The sequence below is a fragment of the Leguminivora glycinivorella genome, chromosome 2, assembly GCF_023078275.1.
Source record: "Leguminivora glycinivorella isolate SPB_JAAS2020 chromosome 2, LegGlyc_1.1, whole genome shotgun sequence".
NCBI lineage: Eukaryota > Metazoa > Arthropoda > Insecta > Lepidoptera > Tortricidae > Leguminivora > Leguminivora glycinivorella.
Window position 1 is genome coordinate 18556304 of NC_062972.1, and position 22850 is coordinate 18579153.

Below are 22850 nucleotides of genomic sequence, written 5' to 3' on the forward strand. Positions count from 1 at the left end.
TTTGAAAGAAAATTATAAATTCAACAAATACCTACTTTCAGTCATCTTAGTTATCTAGGTGGACCGCCTACCATTTTGAATATGCAGTTTGAGTGCAAACATGAAAATAAAACTGTCTATGGTATGGTTCTTTGAAGCCTGGCCACTAAGACGAATCGAGCCGAGTTGAATCGAGTTCTATACATTTGAATGCGATTCGACGCGTCGCCAATGAACGCAGCAGAAAACGAAGGAGTCTCGACTCTGCGAATTGGTTTGTTAAGTTGGTAGCAATGTATTTACTGAACTGTAAAACAGCTATATCGTGCGACTGCTACTAAATGTTTTCAGGGTATAGACTAGATAGACTTGTCCTGACATCTTTTATGTAGGGTTTTAAAGTTCTATGCACGACCTTGTAACTCACGAATAACAGTACGGGAGTAGAAAAAAAAACTAAAAGTGTTTTGTCCCCGCTATCGTCACCCAAACTTCGGTTTTGGCGAAAGCTCTTTCGGCACCACTAAATTGGTCGGTAAGCTGGTAAGCTCGGTTAACTGACAGTAGGCTTAACTGAAATACAGTTTACACGTACCGTAATATTACTGGCTGGTAACAAACGAAAATGACGGAAATGGAACGCGATACGGTGAAATACGAGATCGGTTAAAGTGCAAACAATGCTGGTCGAAAATAGTTTCGCGCCACGAGTTGGTGAAATGCGTCGTTATGTCGAGTTCACTCTAAACTTCTAGGAAGGATTTTGCTGTAAGGGAAACTAAACGAGGGAATCTACAAAATAGTGGCGAAGATTTCAAGGGTTCATAGCTAAGTTAGAAAAAGGAACGTAACTGTTACGTTTGTTAAAACATGTATGATGTTTGAGTTTTCTTTTGCAGTTGGCCGTCGGCCGTCGCACATTACGATGAGGGAAAAAGGACCAACAAAAATATTATTAGTCCGAATTTTCTGCCCTACGTTTACATATTAATACAAATTGTTAATTATACTTCAAAGCATACAGTGACAAATACTAACGTTATTCTGATACTTAGGTGTTGGCTGGTTCAATTTTAAAGGGATGTCATGTCATGATGCCGCTCATTTCTATGGAACTGCAAATATTTTTTCCCCTCACTAGCTCGGAAACACGTGTTTTGTCCTTTAATACCAGCGGGTAAAAACGCATTTTATCCACTAGTGGATAAAGTAATTTGACCTTCAATAAAGCGAAATTAACTGCTTTAAAATTGATAAAAGTAGGTGAATCTAGTAATAAAGATGATTTACCACCTGTGGAACTACTGGAAGCAGTGATAAACGTATTTTGTGCGCTGTAGTTTCCTCGCTATAGTGAGGGGAAAAGTTTTGTGTTAGACTCGGGTGCAAATGTATTTTACTTCTCGTGTTTTAAAAAACTCGCAAGTTCAGGATTCTATTCTCGAACCACTCGCTTCGCTCGTGGTTCAACTATAGAATCCTTTCACTTGCTCGTTTTTCAATTCCACATTCGGCGTTAAAATACAACTTTGCCCCCTTGTATAACAAATAACTATTTCAGTACAGATGGTGTTCTTTTTACGCACTAGTGCGAGAAGTGGTTCATTATATGCCAGGTCGAAACTTCGGAGGCTCATCTGTACTGAAAAGCGTCGTTCGATACACGTGCGAAAAGGGAAGTCGTAACTCGTGTCGATTTAAAACACTCCCTTCGGTCGTGTTTTAATTTATCGCCACTCGTTTCGAACTTCCTCTTTTTCGCACTTGTATCGAAATGTACTATTTCAGTACAGATGGTGTTTTTTTTACGCACTAGTGCGAGAAGTGGTTCATTATATGTCAGGTCGAAACTTCGGAGGCTCATCTGTACTGAAAAACGTCGTACGATAGACGTGCAAAAACGTGCCACAATTGAACCCATGTCCCACAGTCGAAATTCTGAAATTCATCCTTTCCGAAATTCATATAACGGACAAGACAAAAAGGATTAAGAAGTGATTAATCTAAAGAATCTACGTGTTAACTTTCACTCAGCCATTTCGCTCAATCCCCGAGCAGGCATACATAACCGAGTAAATCGCGGGAACCAATTACTTGGAAACGAAACCGTTATTTTTTATGAACAGCCATGATACGCGGGTTCCCCGAGTTTGTGCGATAAGAAATATTTATACTTTAAGACGGATTTAATATAATTTTCACCACACCAACTGGTAAAGGCTTTCTTTGCTATTCGAAAAAAGATAGCAAAATTGCATTTTATCCACAAGGGGGCAAAGTAATTTCATAGAAATTTTAACTCGATGTCTTAATCTGGCTGCTAGATTTTACCTATAAATGATGATTTTGAATCATAAATATTGAATAAATTGATGGATTTGATTTAGTTTGATGTTTTATAGTCAGTATTTTATTCGTGTTGGTGTGGTGAAAAATTTTGTGTTTCACTCGGTGGCAAAGTTTGTTTAACCTTCGTGCCTTGATACCCTCGCAACGCTCAAGATTCCACTTTTTGAACCACTCGCTACGCTCGCGGTTCAATATTGGAATCTTTCGCTTGCTCAGGTATCAATATTGGCACGTGCGGTTAAACAAGTACTTTGCCCCCTTGTAAAACAAATAACTATTGTATCATCGTTTTTCGGCGGTATATGTGTCGGTTATACGAGTATATGTATAAAATAGCACACTAGGTGTATCGTACGACGTTTTTCAGTACAGATGGCCCTCCGAAGTTTCGACCTGACAAGAAATTAAGCAGTTCTCGCACTAGTGTGTAAAAAAAGCACCAACTGTTCTGAAATAGTACATTACGATAGAAGTGCGTAAAAAAGGAAGTTCGAAAGGAGTGGCGATAAATTAAAACACGCCCGAAGGGAGTGTTTTAAATCGACACGAGTTACGAATCTCCTTTTCGCACGTGTATTGTACGACGTTTTTCAGTACAGATGAGCCTGTGAAGTTTCGACCTAGCATATAATGAATGAAATGCGTAAAAAAACAACATCTGTGCTGAAAATTATGTCATCGATCTTCAAAATGGATCTAAGTACCAAATAAAAACTTCTTGACGGTCTGTTATGTCAAATAAAACGTTAAACAAATAAATATTTTTTAACAAATACACTCATATCTATAGTAAATACATACTCATATATTTAAAGCTTGTTTTATCGTTTCTATAGTACCTCAGTTGAACCTATATCCCACAGTCAACTTCTATGACACTAACGAGAAGAAAGAGGGTGTTGAAATTTTTAACCCACACCACATGGGCAAGTTATTTTAATTTTAGTTTATTTTAGACCGCCGCGCTACGCCGCGGTCCCGGGTTCGAATCCCGGTAAGGGAATTTAGTTGTGTGATAAGCACAGATGTTTTCTATTTACATAGGTATTTATATATTATGTATATCATTGTCTGAGTACCCACAACACAAGCCTTCTTGAGCTTACCGTGGGCCTCAGTCAATCTGTGTAAGAATGTCCTATAACATAACATATAATCACGCCTATAGGCAGAGCACAAGAACTACTAAGTTTCAGTGCCACTCTTGACAAAAAGGGGTCCTATAATATTTATTTATTTATTCAGACAAGTGTAAATAATTCGTTTCTTTTTTGTAATATTAAAAATCCCTTATTTAGGTACTTATATGAACATATTTACATAATCACATATAAGAAACTAAGACTAAACATAAATGCAAGCTAATATCTAGGTAGGTAGTTGTCTGTATCTTCAATATGAAAGTGGCGTTAAATTTTTAAATGCTTATTTCTTACATTATTCCAATAATATCAAGTGCGCAATTTAGGTATAGAGGAGTGGGACCATCAAAAGACCTAGAAAACTCCCATAAAAGAACTTTAATGGCCATTCCGTTAGATTTATTTCCAAACAGGGAATATCATATTCTTCCATATGAAGAACCTTAATAAAGTAGATGATTCATTTATTCTCAACTATTTTATAGCATCAATATTGTATTACTTATTATAATTCAGAAAACTTTGCTGTAAGCATATGTTAAGTTTGATTAATTAGTTATGTTTTTACATAAACAAAACACTGTAACGATATAAAATTAATACTCGTAGCATGTATGTAGATTGTAGCCATAATAATTATAATATCAGTTTATAAAACACATGAATAATATAATTTATTAGTATCCTACTTTTAATTAATGTCTGAACTTAAGTATTGCCGCGATATCAATACCAAGAATTCTAAGACACAAATTAATTAACTTCAAGTAAATTTTCAAAAAACGATATCGAATTAACGTTTTAACGAACTTACACGGATCTCTTATACAACCTACACAGTTGTTAAAGCTTAAACCTTTCTTAAATTAGAGCTATCAGTTACTCATTAAAACAAATATATAAGTAACTAAATCAGACTTCGTTTCTATAGAACGACTTATGAATTTTGTGGAGCAAGGAAAAGTCGAAGACCCTAGAGCTCACGGCAGGTCATCTTATCGGACCGGCCAAGTCAAGACTGCGCTCAATGGAGTGAGTGTACAAGAGCTAGTACGGGAAAAACGGCAACGCATCGTTAATCTACCTACCCTGATGTGATGACCACTACTCTGCCAAGAGACTGATGATGAAGTAGCACCCTGGCCGTTTTGGCCGTATAGCTTAGAATTTATAGGCAACGTCGCGATGGTCAGATTAGGAATGTACCTTTGTAATGTCAGGCATGTCATAAAATTCATAAATTTGAAATAGATACGATATAGCTTGGATAGGTACATATATCAGTGAAGTTTAGGGCACGCCTAGCTGTACAGTCGAATTCATATTTGTTACCTATACCTGGTATATATTATTGAGGGACCAATGAGATAACTGGTAAACCAAACAATTATGTAAATATTATATAGCAAGTACCCGATATCGAAAAGATACCTGATAAGTTTTATTAAATTCAAGGAACTTTGCTCAGGTTAGCATTTAAACCGTAATTGTTATTGCAAACTGTTACTTCGACCGAGGAACATTTGATAGGAATTCATGTAGCCTCATATTCCTACCATTGCTCTCAAGGATATAATAAAATTTGATGGCAAAAGACTGGCTGCGGATCTGTAGAATTTTCAATAACTTCATTCCTGGCTCGAATGGTTTTGTAAGAAGCTTTTTGTACATAAGTGGGCAATATTTTATACTGTATTATCATATTCATTTTAAATAATAAAATTTTAGCACAGTTTTCATTAATACGACATAAAATTAAATAAAACTATATCACGTCATATCGATAATATTGGGTTGGTAAGAAAGTAATGAGCGAATCATAACCAATATTGTAATTTTTATTTAATTTATTATTTTAATCATTTATAAAAAATATAACGGCCTTCGTTATCTACTACTTGTCTCCATCGTTCTGGTAAAGAATGAATAGCATCGGCGAAGAAGTTCTTAGGTTTAGATTCAAAAAACTCAGCTATGTACTGTCGTAGATGGGCTTGATCATCTAACTTTTTTTCATTCAAGGCATTGCTTAGCGATCTGAACAATGCGTAATCCGTAGGTGCCAAGTCTGGAGAGTACGGTGGATGAGGTATCACTTTCCAACCTAGCTCCAATAGCTTTAGCCGAGTCACTTTTGCAATGTGTGGGCGAGCATTGTCATGTAAGAAAAAAACTTTAGCATGCTGTGGACGATTCTGACAGATTTTTTGGTTTAAATTTTCAAGCTGATTACAGTATACTGATGCGGTAACAGTCATTCCACTTGGTAGGAGTTCCCAGTGAATAATACCATGAATATCCCACCAAACGGACAGCATAACTTTTTTCGGGTGAGGCTCTGTTTTTGGTGCCTCTATTCCTTCTTCGTTTGGAGCTAGCCACTGACGTTTGCGTGTGTGATTTATATATAAGACCCATTTTCCATCTCCAGTGATAAGATGGTCCAACCAGTTGAATGTGCGGCGAAAAGACAGAAGTTGTATGCAGATATCGGCACGGCGGTTTAGTTGATCTCTATCAAGTTTGTGCGGTATCCAAACACTGTATTTGTAGTTTTTTCCCAACTCGTGTAAATGTGTTTCTATGGTGACATGAGAGCAACCTAACTCGGTAGCAAGAGTACGACTCGTTAGCCTCGGATCTCCTTCAATTAAGGTTTTTAATTTGGCTACATCAATCTTCACCGGTCGACCAGACTTAGGTTGATCTGATAATGAAAAGTCGCCACTACGAAACCGCTGGAACCATCGTTTCGCCGTGGCCTCAGACACAACTTCAGGAGCAACACGCTGACATATATTACGCACTGCTTCGGCGGCTGAATGGCCAGACTGAAATTCATATAGTAAGCAATGCCTTACATGCACTTTTAATTCGTCCATTTTCTTCCTTATATTAGCTCGGCGACAGCTAGTGAATGACTGACGAGAAACTGTGCGACTCGCCCTTTATATACTTTCGACCATAGAAGATTCTAGAACTCTCTCAAAAATTTTATGTGGAATTCAATCGATCGCTCATTACTTTCTTACCAACCCAATATATGTACATTGTACATCTGCCGTATAAGCATGGTCGCGCGATAAATGATAAAATCTCAGGCTGTCCCTATCGCACTTACAAATAGTGCGATAGGGCCTGATGTTTTATCATTTATCGCGCGACCATGCTTGCCTGCTTGGTTGTCGACTGATTAATACATATATAAGAATGGGACAACAGGTAAATTACCTACATGTTATCATTATTGCTTATTTGTGTAAATAATTTAAACCAACACTTTAATACTGTGTAATGTGTTAGAGCACGTTGTTAGAAATTGGTTATCATCAATGCCAGACCGTTTCCGCCGGCCATAACTTTTACCAGACGCGACAAAGTTGGCAAAAAACGACTCTAACTTACCTCACTTTCTCAAGCCTGATTTTGATATATGATACGCAGGGACCTGTAACTAGACCGTTTGTAAGCAGCCAGACCAATCGGATGGACCCAACCATCCGCCAGACCGACTTAAAGTTTCGATATGAGCATTAGTAGAATTGAAATATTCCGGGTCTATAAAAGCTAAAAACTTGAATTTTCTACATTAAGCTACGTGTAAGTATATTGTATACTTGACGTAATAAGCGACTTTCAAAAATTTTACTTCTAAGGAAATAAAAAAATGAAAGTTTATATGTGGTGCAAGATTAATTTTAAGCTATGAATTTTATTTACACTGCGTAAGTACATGTGTATTTTATTATAAATATAACTTTTACCAGACGCGACAAAGTTGGCAAAAAACGACTCTAACTTACCTCATTTTCTCAAGCCTGATTTTGGTATATGATACGCAGGGACCTGTAACCAGACCGTTTGTAAGCAGCCAGACCAATCGGATGGACCCAACCATCCGCCAGACCGACTTAAAGTTTCGATATGAGCATTAGTAGAATTGAAATATTCCGGGTCTATAAAAGCTAAAAACTTGAATTTTCTACATTAAGCTACGTGTATATTGTATACTTGACGTAATAAGCGACTTTCAAAAACTTTACTTCTAAGGAAATATAAAAATGAAAGTTTATATGTGGTGCAAGATTAATTTGTTCACACTGTTATCTGTACCATAATAATAATACTTGTAAACTTGTATATATTCATATTTTCATTTTCATTTTATATTATAAATAACGTAAACAAGGAAAAAACAAATTGGTACAGTGCATTATAAATTAAATATTCAATTCAAAGAAGTAAACAATCAATGTTACAACGGTATATAACTAAACGAATTTCCTTTCTCCTACAAAACATGGTAACATACCTAAGTGACGAACTTTAGAATTACAAGTTTAGGAAGTTTAAACATTTGTACTCAATACGAACATCATCAACCCCGTTATAACCCATGTCAGAGATGCTGAATTTTCAGACACGAATACATTTTTGGCATTCTTCAAATACATGTATTGCCGTTATATAAAGTTTAGAATACTTTACGTGTGTACACAACATATACACTTATACTTTCCACCTCATTTTAACTGAACTTATATAAATGCTTAAATAACATTTGTAGTATGCGAGGGATTTGACATTATATGCAACATACACATAGTGCCTTTATACATAGTGTGAGGTCCCTCGCCCACAAATTAAAAAGGATCGATCTTAAAACTTATTTTAAACCACCTTGTTCGACGACCGAAAAAAAAGTTTAATTTACTTTTCTTCTTTAAATTTATAATAAAATACACATGTACTTACGCAGTGTAAATAAAATTCATAGCTTAAAATTAATCTTGCACCACATATAAACTTTATTTTTTTTATTTCCTTAGAAGTAAAATTTTTGAAAGTCGCTTATTACGTCAAGTATACAATATACACGTAGCTTAATGTAGAAAATTCAAGTTTTTAGCTTTTATAGACCCGGAATATATTTCAATTCTACTAATGCTCATATCGAAACTTTAAGTCGGTCTGGCGGATGGTTGGGTTCATCCGATTGGTCTGGCTGCTTACAAACGGTCTGGTTACAGGTCCCTGCGTATCATATACCAATATCAGGCTTGAGAAAATGAGGTAAGTTAGAGTCGTTTTTTGCCAACTTTATCGCGTCTGGTAAAAGTTATATTTATAATAAAATACACATGTACTTACGCAGTGTGAATAAAATTCATAGCTTAAAATTAATCTTGCACCACATATAAACTTTCATTTTTTTATTTCCTTAGAAGTAAAATTTTTGAAAGTCGCTTATTACGTCAAGTATACAATATACACGTAGCTTAATGTAGAAAATTCAAGTTTTTAGCTCTTATAGACCCGGAATATTTCAATTCTACTAATGCTCATATCGAAACTTTAAGTCGGTCTGGCGGATGGTTGGGTCCATCCGATTGGTCTGGCTGCTTACAAACGGTCTGGTTACAGGTCCCTGCGTATCATATACCAAAATCAGGCTTGAGAAAATGAGGTAAGTTAGAGTCGTTTTTTGCCAACTTTGTCGCGTCTGGTAAAAGTTATATTTATAATAAAATACACATGTACTTACGCGGTGTAAATAAAATTCATAGCTTAAAATTAATCTTGCACCACATATAAACTTTCATTTTTTTATTTCTTTACAGGTAAAATTTTTGAAAGTCGCTTATTACGTCAAGTATAACAATATACACGTAGCTTAATGTAGAAAATTCAAGTTTTTAGCTTTTATAGACCCGGAATATTTCAATTCTACTAATGCTCATATCGAAACTTTAAGTCGGTCTGGCGGATGGTTGGGTCCATCCGATTGGTCTGGCTGCTTACAAACGGTCTGGTTACAGGTCCCTGCGTATCATATACCAAAATCAGGCTTGAGAAAATGAGGTAAGTTAGAGTGGTTTTTTGCCAACTTTGTCGCGTCTGGTAAAAGTTATATTTATAATAAAATACACATGTACTTACGCAGTGTAAATAAAATTCATAGCTTAAAATTAATCTTGCACCACATATAAACTTTCATTTTTTTATTTCCTTATTAGAAGTAAAATTTTTGAAAGTCGCTTATTACGTCAAGTATACAATATACACGTAGCTTAATGTAGAAAATTCAAGTTTTTAGCTTTTATAGACCCGGAATATTTCAATTCTACTAATGCTCATATCGAAACTTTAAGTCGGTCTGGCGGATGGTTGGGTCCATCCGATTGGTCTGGCTGCTTACAAACGGTCTGGTTACAGGTCCCTGCGTATCATATACCAAAATCAGGCTTGAGAAAATGAGGTAAGTTAGAGTCGTTTTTTGCCAACTTTGTCGCGTCTGGTAAAAGTTATGGCCGGCGGAAACGGTCTGGCATTGATGATAACCAATTTCTAACAACGTGCTCTAACACATATATAAAAATCGGCCTTGAGAATTTAAGGAAAGTAAGCACTTTTTTTTTTCACCTTCATCACTTGATAGCAAAAAATTGGCCGATGGGCCGAACTAGAAAATATGCACACATTAACCGCCGATATGAACTCTACATTGTCCCAAAGTTTCATCCTTGAGAATTTGAGGAAGGTCTGGCGGGCCTGGGCTCTGGGTCTAAGAGCATAAGAATTACAAAAATCTGGTTTTCAATCATGATTCATGAATACTGTTGGCATAGAAAATTGCCTGAATAATACAAATTAATTTGCTGATTTAAATTTACAGCCCGAGGAAAAATAATGATTAATATATTATCTAAAATGAAGAACGTCTTGTATCTTAAAAATATATTTCAATAATTCTGAAACACCATTTATAAAAGCAACACTAATGGTTGGATATCAACTCTGCATTCCAAATTGTGTAAGTGTCCTATGAGCATAAAAGCGCGAAGCAAGGGCTACGTTTTAGCTCAATCAATTTGCTTTTTTAAGTCCGGATGTCTCGCTCTACAGGTCGCAATTTTCAACGGATTCTCTTGTTTTAATGGTGCAACTATTTCAAAATTGTTTCGTCATTCAATTAAAAAGGCTTAATTCTTTAATTAACCACGTAAAATGTAATGAGCTGGAAACATGCAATCATTTCATATTGGTTGGCCTGATAATGAGTTTTACTTTTCCCTTGACCATCAATTACTTAGTCAGTATTGATAGATGACATTTATTATACACAAGCTTTTGCCCGCGATTTCGCTCGCGTTAGAAAGAGACAAAAAGTAGCCTATGTCACTCTCCATCACTTCAACTATATCCACTTAAAAAATCACGTCAATTCGTCGCTCCGTTTTGCCGTGAAAGACGGACAAACAAACAGACACACACACTTTCCCATTTATAATATTAGTATGGATGTACATAATTGTTTTTGACTTTTCGTATACTTAAATATTTGCAAATACAAAATAATAATGCTGCCCAGTTTAAATGATTTAGGAAACAATTATCAAAATAATTACTCTTTTCCTGGGCTTCACACTAAGACTTTTATAACAGCGTTCCGGTACTGAGATGAATTCGCAGACGAGAAACTATCTCGACCGCCTCCAATCTTGAGAAGGATTATACAGAGATTATGTCTCGGTGTTAGGGACAAGGATTTGTTAAGCTTAGCGTCATTGTTAGGTACTACTAGAAGGCTAGGTATTAGGTAATGAATAGTTACTTTGCTTGGCTAAGCAGGTTAGCAATACAGTACAGCCTACCTACAACCTACATTAAAAGTTTCGGAACCATACTTTGAACATCTTTTAGTTTTTCTGTTTAATTTGAAATGCTCCATTTAGAATAAATATGTTCATCAAAGAAGAAGAAGGTCTGCAGTCTCTGAACATGTCATGGATAAAGTCAATCATGCTATAAAGTTTGACAAGCCTCTGGTTCTCGCTAAGGAGAAGCGATATATACCCAGAATGTTGCGAGAGGCCATTGAGATCAAGAAATATCCAAACTTTAATAGAGAGGATGGCTTTACTTTACCACCGGCTTGGGATCCAGTAGTACATCTGATAATGGAACAAGCACGACGAAGGCTGTGAGGCATTTGTGTTGTATGGTGTTGGACATTTGCAGTTTGTTTCTTTGTCAATTTTGTGTAGATTAATTGGTTAATTTTTTTTTTTTTTTTTAACAGAGTAATGGTAAATTTTTTTGAATATTGTATAACTGGCTTTATTAATAGTGTGTGAATCTGCCTTAGAAATCTATATTATTTGTGGTCATGGTTCGTTAATATTTCTTGTAAGTGGGTAGCTTTTGCACATTTTAATTTTTCCTCAGTCACCCGTTGACCACGAACGCTGTAAAGAGTTCGAAACGTCGGGATGTATTTTAAATTCATTATACGCGATTTAATCCGTTTCCATAGTTTTATTTCATGTTCATCAAAATAATATAGAACAGAACTAAGTCGATCATACCGAGGTCTTTTGAATAAAAATTTTGTTAGTTTAAAAAAAAAGTCGGTCATTGTCAAAAAATGTCCTGTAATATTTATTTCCCATATTTGGTTTGAACTTTATCCAAATCTTTTGGGTCCGCTTTCTAAAACAAAAAAAAAATAACAAAACGAATAACGCCCCGCTTACTCACCTTAATGGAAATCCAGACGAAGTAAGATTAAAAGCAAAGTCTTGTCTACAGGCCATCACGGTTGAGTTAAGGCCGCATTGTAGAATTTTTATTAAAAGTTTAAATGACGATTATTTTTTCGTTTAGTTGGATTATTACTCGTAAAATACCTATTAACGATAAAACTTCTGTGATACACAGACATGTATATCACGGAAGTTTAATAGTATTAAGAATTGTATGTAATGACAGGTCACTCACGTAGTTTTAATCGAAAACAGCTCCTAAGCTAGCGTGGCGCAAGCGCAAGACTAGAAGCGAAAAACTAGTTCATTTTCGGTCAATGAATTAAACTTAGTATGTATTTTTTTTTCGTTTGATTATTGTAGACGTTAATAGTAGCGTAGCGTACCACCTATTAAGTACTCGAAAAATCGTTTATCATTCTATGACATAATATTAGTTATGACGAAGTTAAGTAATTACCTACTAAAGGCGATTTTTAAAGTAATGTTCTCCAACTTTTATTTCAATGAAACAGCATCCATCTATTCCATCTCATGTCACATATTATCGGAAAATTATCAAATATGTCGACAGTTACAAGTTACTGACATTTCATCGAATACACGATATTATATCAAATATGGATAGTTTAAAAAAAATACCTGTCACGTTTGTACTTCTGCACAAAAAAGTTTATGGGAAAGTCATTGTCATTCGATACATTTTACTGACAAATGACGACGTGGTGAAATAGGAGCCATATGTAGTGTATAATTCTTTGTCATCGTATTTTCTGGGAAACATTCGTATTTCTTCGGTTTTGTACTTTTTGTACCGAAATAACATGACACGTTTATACCATTCCGTGAAAATCCGACTGTACGAACATATTTATGTAGGCATTTTATTGTGTACATACATACATATTTAATTTTATTGTACACATGTAATTGTATTCAATGTAGGTAATCGGGTTAGCGTCAATCTGTAGAGATTTATTTTAATTGGGTATTATGTTATTATAAAAATTAGTCTTAATTCTCAAAAGTTTTTGTGTGTGTGTAAAGATGTGGAGCGGTACATGTGTTTTGTTTTATTTTTATTTCATTTAATAAGAATCAAACAATCTCATATGTATATAACATAGTTTGAAGCACTTAAATTGTAGACTTACAGTTCTATTGGGTTGGTAAGAAAGTAATGAGCGATCGATTGAATTCTACATAAAATTTTTGAGAGAGTTCTAGAATCTTCTATGGTCGAAAGTATATAAAGGGCGAGTCGCACAGTTTCTCGTCAGTCATTCACTAGCTGTCGCCGAGCTAATATAAGGAAGAAACTGGACGAATTAAAAGTGCATGTAAGGCATTGCTTACTATATGAATTTCAGTCTGGCCATTCAGCCGCCGAAGCAGTGCGTAATATATGTCAGCGTGTTGCTCCTGAAGTTGTGTCTGAGGCCACGGCGAAACGATGGTTCCAGCGGTTTCGTAGTGGCGACTTTTCATTATCAGATCAACCTAAGTCTGGTCGACCGGTGAAGATTGATGTAGCCAAATTAAAAACCTTAATTGAAGGAGATCCGAGGCTAACTAGTCGTACTCTTGCTACCGAGTTAGGCTGCTCTCATGTCACCATAGAAACACATTTACACGAGTTCGGAAAAAACAACAAATACAGTGTTTGGATACCGCACGAACTTGATAGAGATCAACTAAACCGCCGTGCCGATATCTGCATACAACTTCTGTCTTTTCGCCGCACATTCAACTGGTTGGACCATCTTATCACTGGAGATGAAAAATGGGTCTTATATATAAATCACACACGCAAACGTCAGTGGCTAGCTCCAAACGAAAAATGAATAGAGGCACCAAAAACAGAGCCTCACCCGAAAAAAGTTATGCTGTCCGTTTGGTGGGATATTCATGGTATTATTCACTGGGAACTCCTACCAAGTGGAATGACTGTTACCGCATCAGTATACTGTAATCAGCTTGAAAATTTAAACCAAAAAATCTGTCAGAATCGTCCACAGCATGCTAAAGTTTTTTTCTTACACGACAATTCTCGCCCACACATTGCAAAAGTGACTCGGCTAAAGCTATTGGAGCTAGGTTGGAAAGTGATACCTCATCCACCGTACTCTCCAGACTTGGCACCTACGGATTACGCATTGTTCAGATCGCTAAGCAATGCCTTGAATGAAAAAAAGTTCGATGATCAAGCCCATCTACGACAGTACATAGCTGAGTTTTTTGAATCTAAACCTAAGAACTTCTTCGCCGATGCTATTCATTCTTTACCAGAACGATGGAGACAAGTAGTAAATAACGAAGGCCGTTATATTTTTGATAAATGATTAAAATAATAAATTAAATAAAAATTACAATATTGGTTATGATTCGCTCATTACTTTCTTACCAACCCAATATATGTTGTTTTATGAAAGTCTGGTATACATATTTCACTTTTAACAATAAAATACATAAGTAAGACATAAAAGAACCTTCACTGTAAAATTTTACCATATTACTGAACAGAAAACGTAATGCAACACCATCTACTAAATGTACAATCAGCTGCAAAAGTGCGTGCAAAATTGATTGATAAATTCGCCATGCACTTTTGCAGCTGATAGTACCTACTGTTACTTGTGATAGTTGTGATACTTCGCTTTAAACAGTAAACTCAATATGTAACGTTATTACATCAAAGGAGGGTGACCACAAACACGTTTACGCTTTGACCAAAGGCAGCATTACGAGTACATAGGCCACTTTGGCCCCATACAGAACCTTTTAGGGGTCGCTTTGCCCCAAAGGCATGAATTAATGCCGTTGCCGATGGTACGTAATCTAGTTTTTGTGGCTTCGCCTCTGATTTGTTCTTTGTTTACGGTTTGATTATAAATATTCTGTAAATTATGTTTTGATTGGGATGTTTGTTGTAGTTAGTGTATTAAACATGTAAAAATGGGTAAGCGGGTAACTCACGTAAAATTGTCGAAGATCGCTCGACATTTTTACATATTTAATATGTTAGTGTCTGACGGTAGTTTTATTAATAAAAAAGTTTGTTGAAGTGCTTTTAGCTACATTAAGGTCACCCGAGTACCAAATATCGTCACTACTTTAAAAAAAACTTGTATCTTCGTCTGTCAATGAAAAGAAAATTGTAGTAAGTATGTATGGAATACATATAGACTTACTGCGTTTTAACTTTGAGGAGCAGCGTGAGATACGAGATTTTTTCAAAGTAGTGACGATATGTCTTTCATGATAATCATTATGCATACAAGATGCTGCAGCACTCTTAGATTAAAAGGTGATTGACATTAGGTACTTTAAAAATATTGGTTTTTCATTCCAATATCCATAAAAGACGCATTTGTATTATTTAAGTGATGAAATTAACTCAGTTGAGCATGTATGAAAAGTTTATCCATACTAATGTTATAAATGGGAAAGTGTGTGTGTGTTTGTTTGTCCGTCTTTCACGGCAAAACAGAGCGACGAATTGACGTGATTTTTTAAGTGGAGATAGTTGAAGGGATGGAGAATGGTGAATGTTAGACAGAGACAAAAAGTAGCCTTTGTGACATATACTACTTTTTGTCTCTTTCTAACACCCCACTTCCCTAGAATGGGGGGTGGAAGTTTGTATGGAGCATTCAGAAATTTTCGAATTTAACGCGAGCAATATAAATCATTATCATTATATATAATAAAACTAAGTCGATAAAAGTGTGCGTGCCGATAAAACTTAAAAAGGAGTCCCGGCACGATAAAGGGACTTAAATAGTGTGATAGCCCTTTATCCCCCCTCGAACAAGAAAGTTCCCGTTTTAACCTAAAGGGCGTGTTTTTAAAGATATAAGGGCTTCTTCAACCCTAAGTATAGTGGCGCCATCTGTTGTCGAGTAGTTGAACTTCATTGAAAGTATTCTACAGCAGCAGAACCTATTGTCACGGCAGACGATAATATCGAGAACATTCTAGAAGATATGAGAAGGAAAATATTCTAAAACTTTCTCGAATATTCTAGAGCCTAGCTCTCTGAATATATAAGAGCCCGGTGTCGCCCGCCAGAGTCAGTTCGATTTGAACAGTGAAACAAGCGATTTCGAAACGAGAAGGAAAGAAGTTATCTGTGAGCCTTTATTTTGAAGTATCACGTGTGAGTATTTTTAATAGTGTGTATAATAATTTTCCATTTTGAAGCGAAGAAGAAAAAAGTTGTCTGTGAGCCTTTACTGTGAAATATCAAATGTGAGTATTTTAATAGTGTGTTTAATTAATTCTAATAGATTTCTTTTCTTTTAATTGTAATTTCCTTAAATAAAATTTTTGCTTTGTCTCAACGTACCCCACGTTTACGTAACAATATATTTGTCTATAAAATGTATGTTTAATTTTATTTTACAGAATACAATGCCTAGACGTAAAAGAGGAGGAGATCTTGCCAGTTCTGCAGCGAAACGGCGGAAACAAAAAGAATATCGAAGAAATGAAACGGAAGAAGAGCACGAAGCACGTTTACAAAATCAACGAACCAGAATGAGCACCCTGAGGAGTAGAAAAAGCGAAGAAAGGAAAGAAAATAAAAGTATTGAAGAATCGAGAATTTTAAAAGATAATCTAACAAAAGAAGCATTCCACTACAAACCGACAAAAAAATATTACAATCATAAATATGTTGTAATCGGAAAAATGAATAACATTTGCCAATTTTGCCACGCGAAAAAATTTAGTAAAGAAACACCAGGTCTCTGTTGCATGAATGGAAAAATTCGATTACCACTACTGGAAACACCTCCGCAGGAATTTCTACATTACATGATCGGGGAAACACTAGAATCAAAACACTTTCTTCAAAATATAAGATCATACAATTCCTGCTTTCAGATGACTTCTTTCGGTGCTACTTCGACTAACACTGATAGAAATGAATTTGAATATGTATTTTCAATTCAAGGTCAAATTTATCATAAAATAGGATCGTTACTACCAATGCCTAGCGAAGACTATAAATTTCTGCAAGTTTATTTTATCGGAAATGAAGAACAAGAAATTGATCAACGATGCACAAATTTTAATGGATTGAGACGTGAAATAATCCAAGATGTACAGAGGATCTTACACAAATACAATCAACTGATTTACATATTCAAAACAACATTAGACCGCATGGTTTCTGATGACTATAAAATTGTTATTCGAGCCGATAAAAGACCACGTGGAGAACACGAACGGAGATTTAATGCACCTCAGATAGATGAAGTCGCCATCGTAATTGTGGACAATGAAAATACAAGCCGCGACATATTTAATTGTACAACGAAGAAGAAAAGGACTACAACGCATTGCAGAGACACACCGTTCATATGATGCTCTTCAATATCCCTTAATATTTCTGCATGGAGAAGACGGATATCATTTCAATATAAAACAAATTCATCCTGAAACAGGCTTAGAAACAAACAAAAAAGTCACTTCCAAGGAGTTCTATGCTTATCGCTTAATGATCAGAGACAATGAAAAATACAATCACATACTCAACACTCGCCGTTTATTTCAACAATTTCTGGTAGATATGTACGCAAAAATAGAATCAGAACGGATGCTTTACATAAGACTGAATCAAAAGAAACTACGCACAGAAGAATACATCCACCTTCGAGACGCGATCATAAATGACGGTAATATTGATGATATTGGAACAATGGTAATCTTACCCTCATCATACATAGGAAGTCCAAGACATATGCATGAATATACTCAAGATGCCATGACCTACGTAAGAAAATATGGACGACCTGATCTCTTCATAACATTTACATGCAACTCATCATGGCCAGACATAAAAGAACAACTTAAATACGGACAAACATCCATGGATCGACACGACATAATAGCCCGAGTTTTTCGACAAAAACAAATAATATTTATTGAAGTCATCACAAAATACCACATCTTTGGAACCGTTAGATGCTGGATGTATACTATTGAGTGGCAAAAACGAGGATTACCTCATTCACACAATCTCATATGGCTACAAGATAAAATTTATCCCACGGATATCGACAAAATCATTCAAGCTGAATTTCCCAATCCACAAAATGATCCAGAACTATACAACATAGTAGTGAAAAACATGATTCACGGACCATGTGGACCATTAAACTTCAATGCGCCATGCATGAGTGATGGAAAATGTACAAAAAAATATCCAAAACCATACTTGGACGATACAAAAACTGAAGATGACGGTTATCCCAAATATAGAAGACGATCACCGAAAAACGGTGGATTCACAGCAAAAATACGAATACAAGGCAGAGACGAACTGGAAAAACATAATCAATGGGTAGTACCATATAACCCACTCCTTTCTAAAATGTTCCAAGCACACATAAACGTTGAATACCGCAATTCAGTAAAATCTATTAAATATATATGTAAATACGTAAACAAAGGTAGTGATATGGCAGTATTTCAAATAGTCCAAAATAGTGAACAAAATGATAAAAATGATGAGATCCTCATGTACCAAATGGGAAGATACATCAACAGTAACGAAGCAGCGTGGAGGATTTTTAGTTTTCCCATACATGAACGCGAACCAGCTGTGCAACATCTATCAGTACATTTGGAGAATGGACAGAGAGTTTATTTCACAAAAGACTCGGCTAGAAAAATTGCAAGCGAACCACCTCAGAACACAACATTAACAGCTTTTTTCCAACTGTGCCAAACGGATCCATTCGCAAAGACATTACTGTATGCCGACGTCCCTATTTATTATACGTGGGACAAAACAAAGAAAATTTTTCAACGGAGAAAACAAGGAATCTCAGAGGAGGGCCATCCAGAAATCATGAAAACTAACGCAATAGGTCGAGTATACACCGTACATCCAAACAATGCCGAATGTTTCTATCTCCGGATGTTGTTACACGAAATACGGGGACCAACAAGTTTCAAAGATCTCAGGACCATTAACGGCTACTTATGCCAGACGTACAGAGAAGCATGTCAACGCTTAGGATTATTGGAAAACGATAACCACTGGGAATTAACACTACAAGAAGCCACACTCACAGCTTCAGCTGAACAAATTCGAGAGTTATTCGCCATACTTAATTCTAACAACATGTAACCCATCAAACCCAAAACAGCTATGGGACTCTTTCAAAAGGAGTATGAGTGATGATATATTGTACCAAATCCGACAAGCTAATCCAGAACTGACTATAGAATTCAATGACGACATATTCAATGAAACACTCATTCGTTTAGAAGATAAATGTTTAGCAATAAATAACCAAGCCTTAGTAGAACTTGGAATGCCAACACCACAAAGAAATGCTTTCAATGTGCTAAAATACGAAATTACAAAGGAAAAAAGCTATAACGTCAATGAACTACTTGAGTACATTGCTCACAACAAACCACTTCTCAATGACAATCAAAAAAATGTTTACAACGTTATAATGAACCGAATAAATAATAACACTGGTGGAATTATTTACTTGGACGCACCAGGAGGCACCGGTAAAACGTTTCTATTAAATCTACTATTGGCGGAAATACGTGCTACAAAACACATCGCATTGGCACTAGCATCATCCGGCATTGCATCCACACTTATGGAAGGAGGACGAACTGCCCATTCTGCCTTACAACTACCGTTGAATATAGCCGAACAACAATTCCCGGTATGTAAAATCTCAGGAAAATCTGGACGAGGTCAACTTCTAAAACAAGCTAAAATTATCATCTGGGATGAATGCACCATGGCCCATAAAAAATCACTAGAAGCCATGGACAGAACATTACAAGAATTGCGAAAAAACTCTGAAATAATGGGAGGAGCTCTACTCATACTCTCAGGAGACTTTCGACAAACACTTCCAGTTATTCCCAAGTCAACACCAGCAGACGAGATCAATGCAGCAGACAAGTACAAATACTGCAATTAACAAAAAACATGAGAGTTGAATTATCAAAAGATGAAACAACAGCATGTTTTGCTAAAATACTTTTACAAATAGGCGAAGGTACATATCCTACTGATCAAACGAGCGGCCTCATAGAACTCAATAGTGATTTCTGTAACGTAGCCACCACTGAAAACGAACTAATCGACAAAATTTATCCAAATATTATTCAGAACTATACCAACGTAGAGTGGTTATTTCAAAGAGCGATTTTGGCCACTAAAAATAATATTGTTGACGATATCAATTTTAATATTCTAAAGAATATACCTGGTGAAGAGAAAATATATAAATCAATCGACACGATGGTATCCATTGAAGAAAGTGTCAACTTCCCTACTGAATTTCTAAACTCTTTACAAGTACCAGGAATGCCATTACACTGCCTTCGTCTGAAAGTTGGATCTCCAATCATACTACTCAGAAATCTAAACTCCCCAAAACTATGTAATGGAACGAGGATGATCGTAAAACAGTTATCGAATAATATCATTGAAGCTGAACTTATTTCTGGAAAGTGCAAAGGACACACAGTATTTATACCTAGAATACCACTGATCTCTTCTGAATTGCCATTTCAATTTAAAAGATTGCAGTTTCCAATTAAATTAGCCTTCAGTTTCACGATTAACAAAGCGCAAGGGCAAACTTTAAAATATTGTGGCATCAACCTCAAAGAATCCTGCTTTTCACACGGTCAGCTATATGTAGCTTGCTCAAGAGTAGGAAATTCGAAAAATTTATATATATATACCCCGGATAATAAAATAAAAAATGTTGTTTATAAACAAGTAGTGTAAATGATGAGAAAATGTTTTCAATAATTTTTTTTACCGTTTACGTCATAGTTTATTTTTTTATTTAAACTACCACGTAATCTCATATCAACTCCCGAGCGAAGCCGGGTATCATAGCTAGTTATAAATAAATCCTTACGAATTTTCGTAAAGGCCAGAAAGTAACTCATATCATAATTAACATAGGCACCCGTACACAACAGTATTTAATTGGTACAAAGTTATCTTAACAGACCCATCGAAATGCAAAATCTTGTCGAAAACTCGCTAAAATTCATTTCATTTAGCAAATTCATAGATAAGCATGTCCAAATGAATGAACGAATGAATTCAAATGTTGAGTAATTAATCATCCGCATTCTACTGAATGGGGCGCTCTTGACAAAGGTATGAATAAAACAAGTAAAAGTTACGTAGGCCAGTATTTTCTTACATATTAATGAGCTGAAAGTCCGGACATTTATTTGTGTTTTGAACCCAGACATGTTGGATGTTTTTTAGGTATCTAAGGCGCAGGCGGAAGGGGGAAATTCTTCTCCCGTCACTACATGGCTGAGGCCCTAATTCATAAAATAGTTATTTGTTTTACAAGGGGGCAAAGTTGTTGTTTAACCGCACGTGCTAATATTGATATCCGAGTAAGCGAAAGATTCCGGTCCCGCGGTCCCGGGTTCGAATCCCGGTAAGGGCATTTATTTGTATGATGAGCACAGATAGTTGTTCCTGAGTCATGGATGTTTTCTATGTATATAAGTATTTATTTATTTTATATATCGTTGTCTGAATACCCACAACACAAGCCTTCTTGAGCTTACCGTGGGCCTTAGTCAATCTGTGTAAGAATGTAGTATAATATTTATTTATTTATTATTTATTCCAATATTGGACCGTTTCAAGGCACGAAGGTTAAACAAACTTTGCCACCGAGTGAAACACAAAATTGTTCACCACGCCAACACGAACAAAATACTGACTAAATATAATAATATACTGAATAAAATAAAATGCAATTTTGCTATCTGTGTCCGAATAGCAAAGGAGAGCCTTTACCAGTAATTGGTGTAGTGAAAATTTCATCATCATCATCATATCAGCCCTTTATCGCCCACTGCTGAGCATACGCCTCTCTTCTAGTACGCCACTTGTCCCGGTCCTGGGGGCCGATTTTTGAGTGTCACTGTCACTAAAATACCGGTTGAAAACGGTGAATTGCCTATTATTTTCAGTGACAATTTTCTGAATTCGAACGCCGTGAGACTCAAAAATCGGCCCCCTGAGCTAGTCTCATCCAGTTGTGACCCGCAATTTTCCGGATGTCGTCCACCCAATGAGCTAACGGATGCCAAAATTTATTTTCATATTTCATATTTATTTATTCCAATCAATCGGCACTGACAGATTAACCTTACGTGCTAATTGGCATTATATAATACTTAGTATTAAACATGCATTAATGACTATTAATAAGCTACAAATAATTAATTAACAATATCAAAACTTAAATACAATTTTATTTTATTATAAGAGGTTTGGTTGTTTGTTGCAGGAGTGGATCCCGCGGCCGCGATGCCGGTGGGGGGGCAGCGGTGCGTCTGCATCGTCGTGCTCCTGATCCACACCGTCATCGGAGCTGGAGAAGGTAAAATTATCACTAAAAAAAAAGATCTCGACGAATTGAGGAGTCCTTTTTTGAAGTCAGTCAAAATTGAAGGCATGTTTACAAAAACAACATTAACTAATATTTTTTGCGAATTTGAGTTATTTGTATCATAGCATTCGTCTAAAGCAGGATCTACAAGTAGAGAAAAAGATAGTATCCAAAAATGACCCCAGCTGTACAAAATCAGACCCCAAAAATATAGCCATTTAATTTTTACAAAACTACATATCTACATTGCGGATGTGAGGATTAAAATGGTGTTTCGGGTGTCCATGGGCGGCGGTGATCGCTTACCATCAGGCGACCTGTCTGCTCGTTTGCCTCCTATCCCATAAAAAAAACACTAGTTAACTAAGATAAACTTGTACCTCTCTCATATAATACAAAACATAATT

The 22850-nt window shown here is 35.9% G+C and overlaps 1 protein-coding gene across 1 annotated transcript in view; it reads left to right on the forward strand.

The window, feature by feature from the left end:
- LOC125236252 overlaps window positions 1–22850 on the forward strand; it is a 164842-nt gene that overhangs the window by 84665 nt on the left and 57327 nt on the right. Inside the window, exon 2 of the mRNA XM_048142944.1 lies at window positions 22342–22434. Within this exon, the coding sequence (XP_047998901.1) occupies window positions 22362–22434 (73 nt within the window). The 5' untranslated portion in view covers window positions 22342–22361. The remainder of the gene's footprint in view (window positions 1–22341; window positions 22435–22850) is intronic.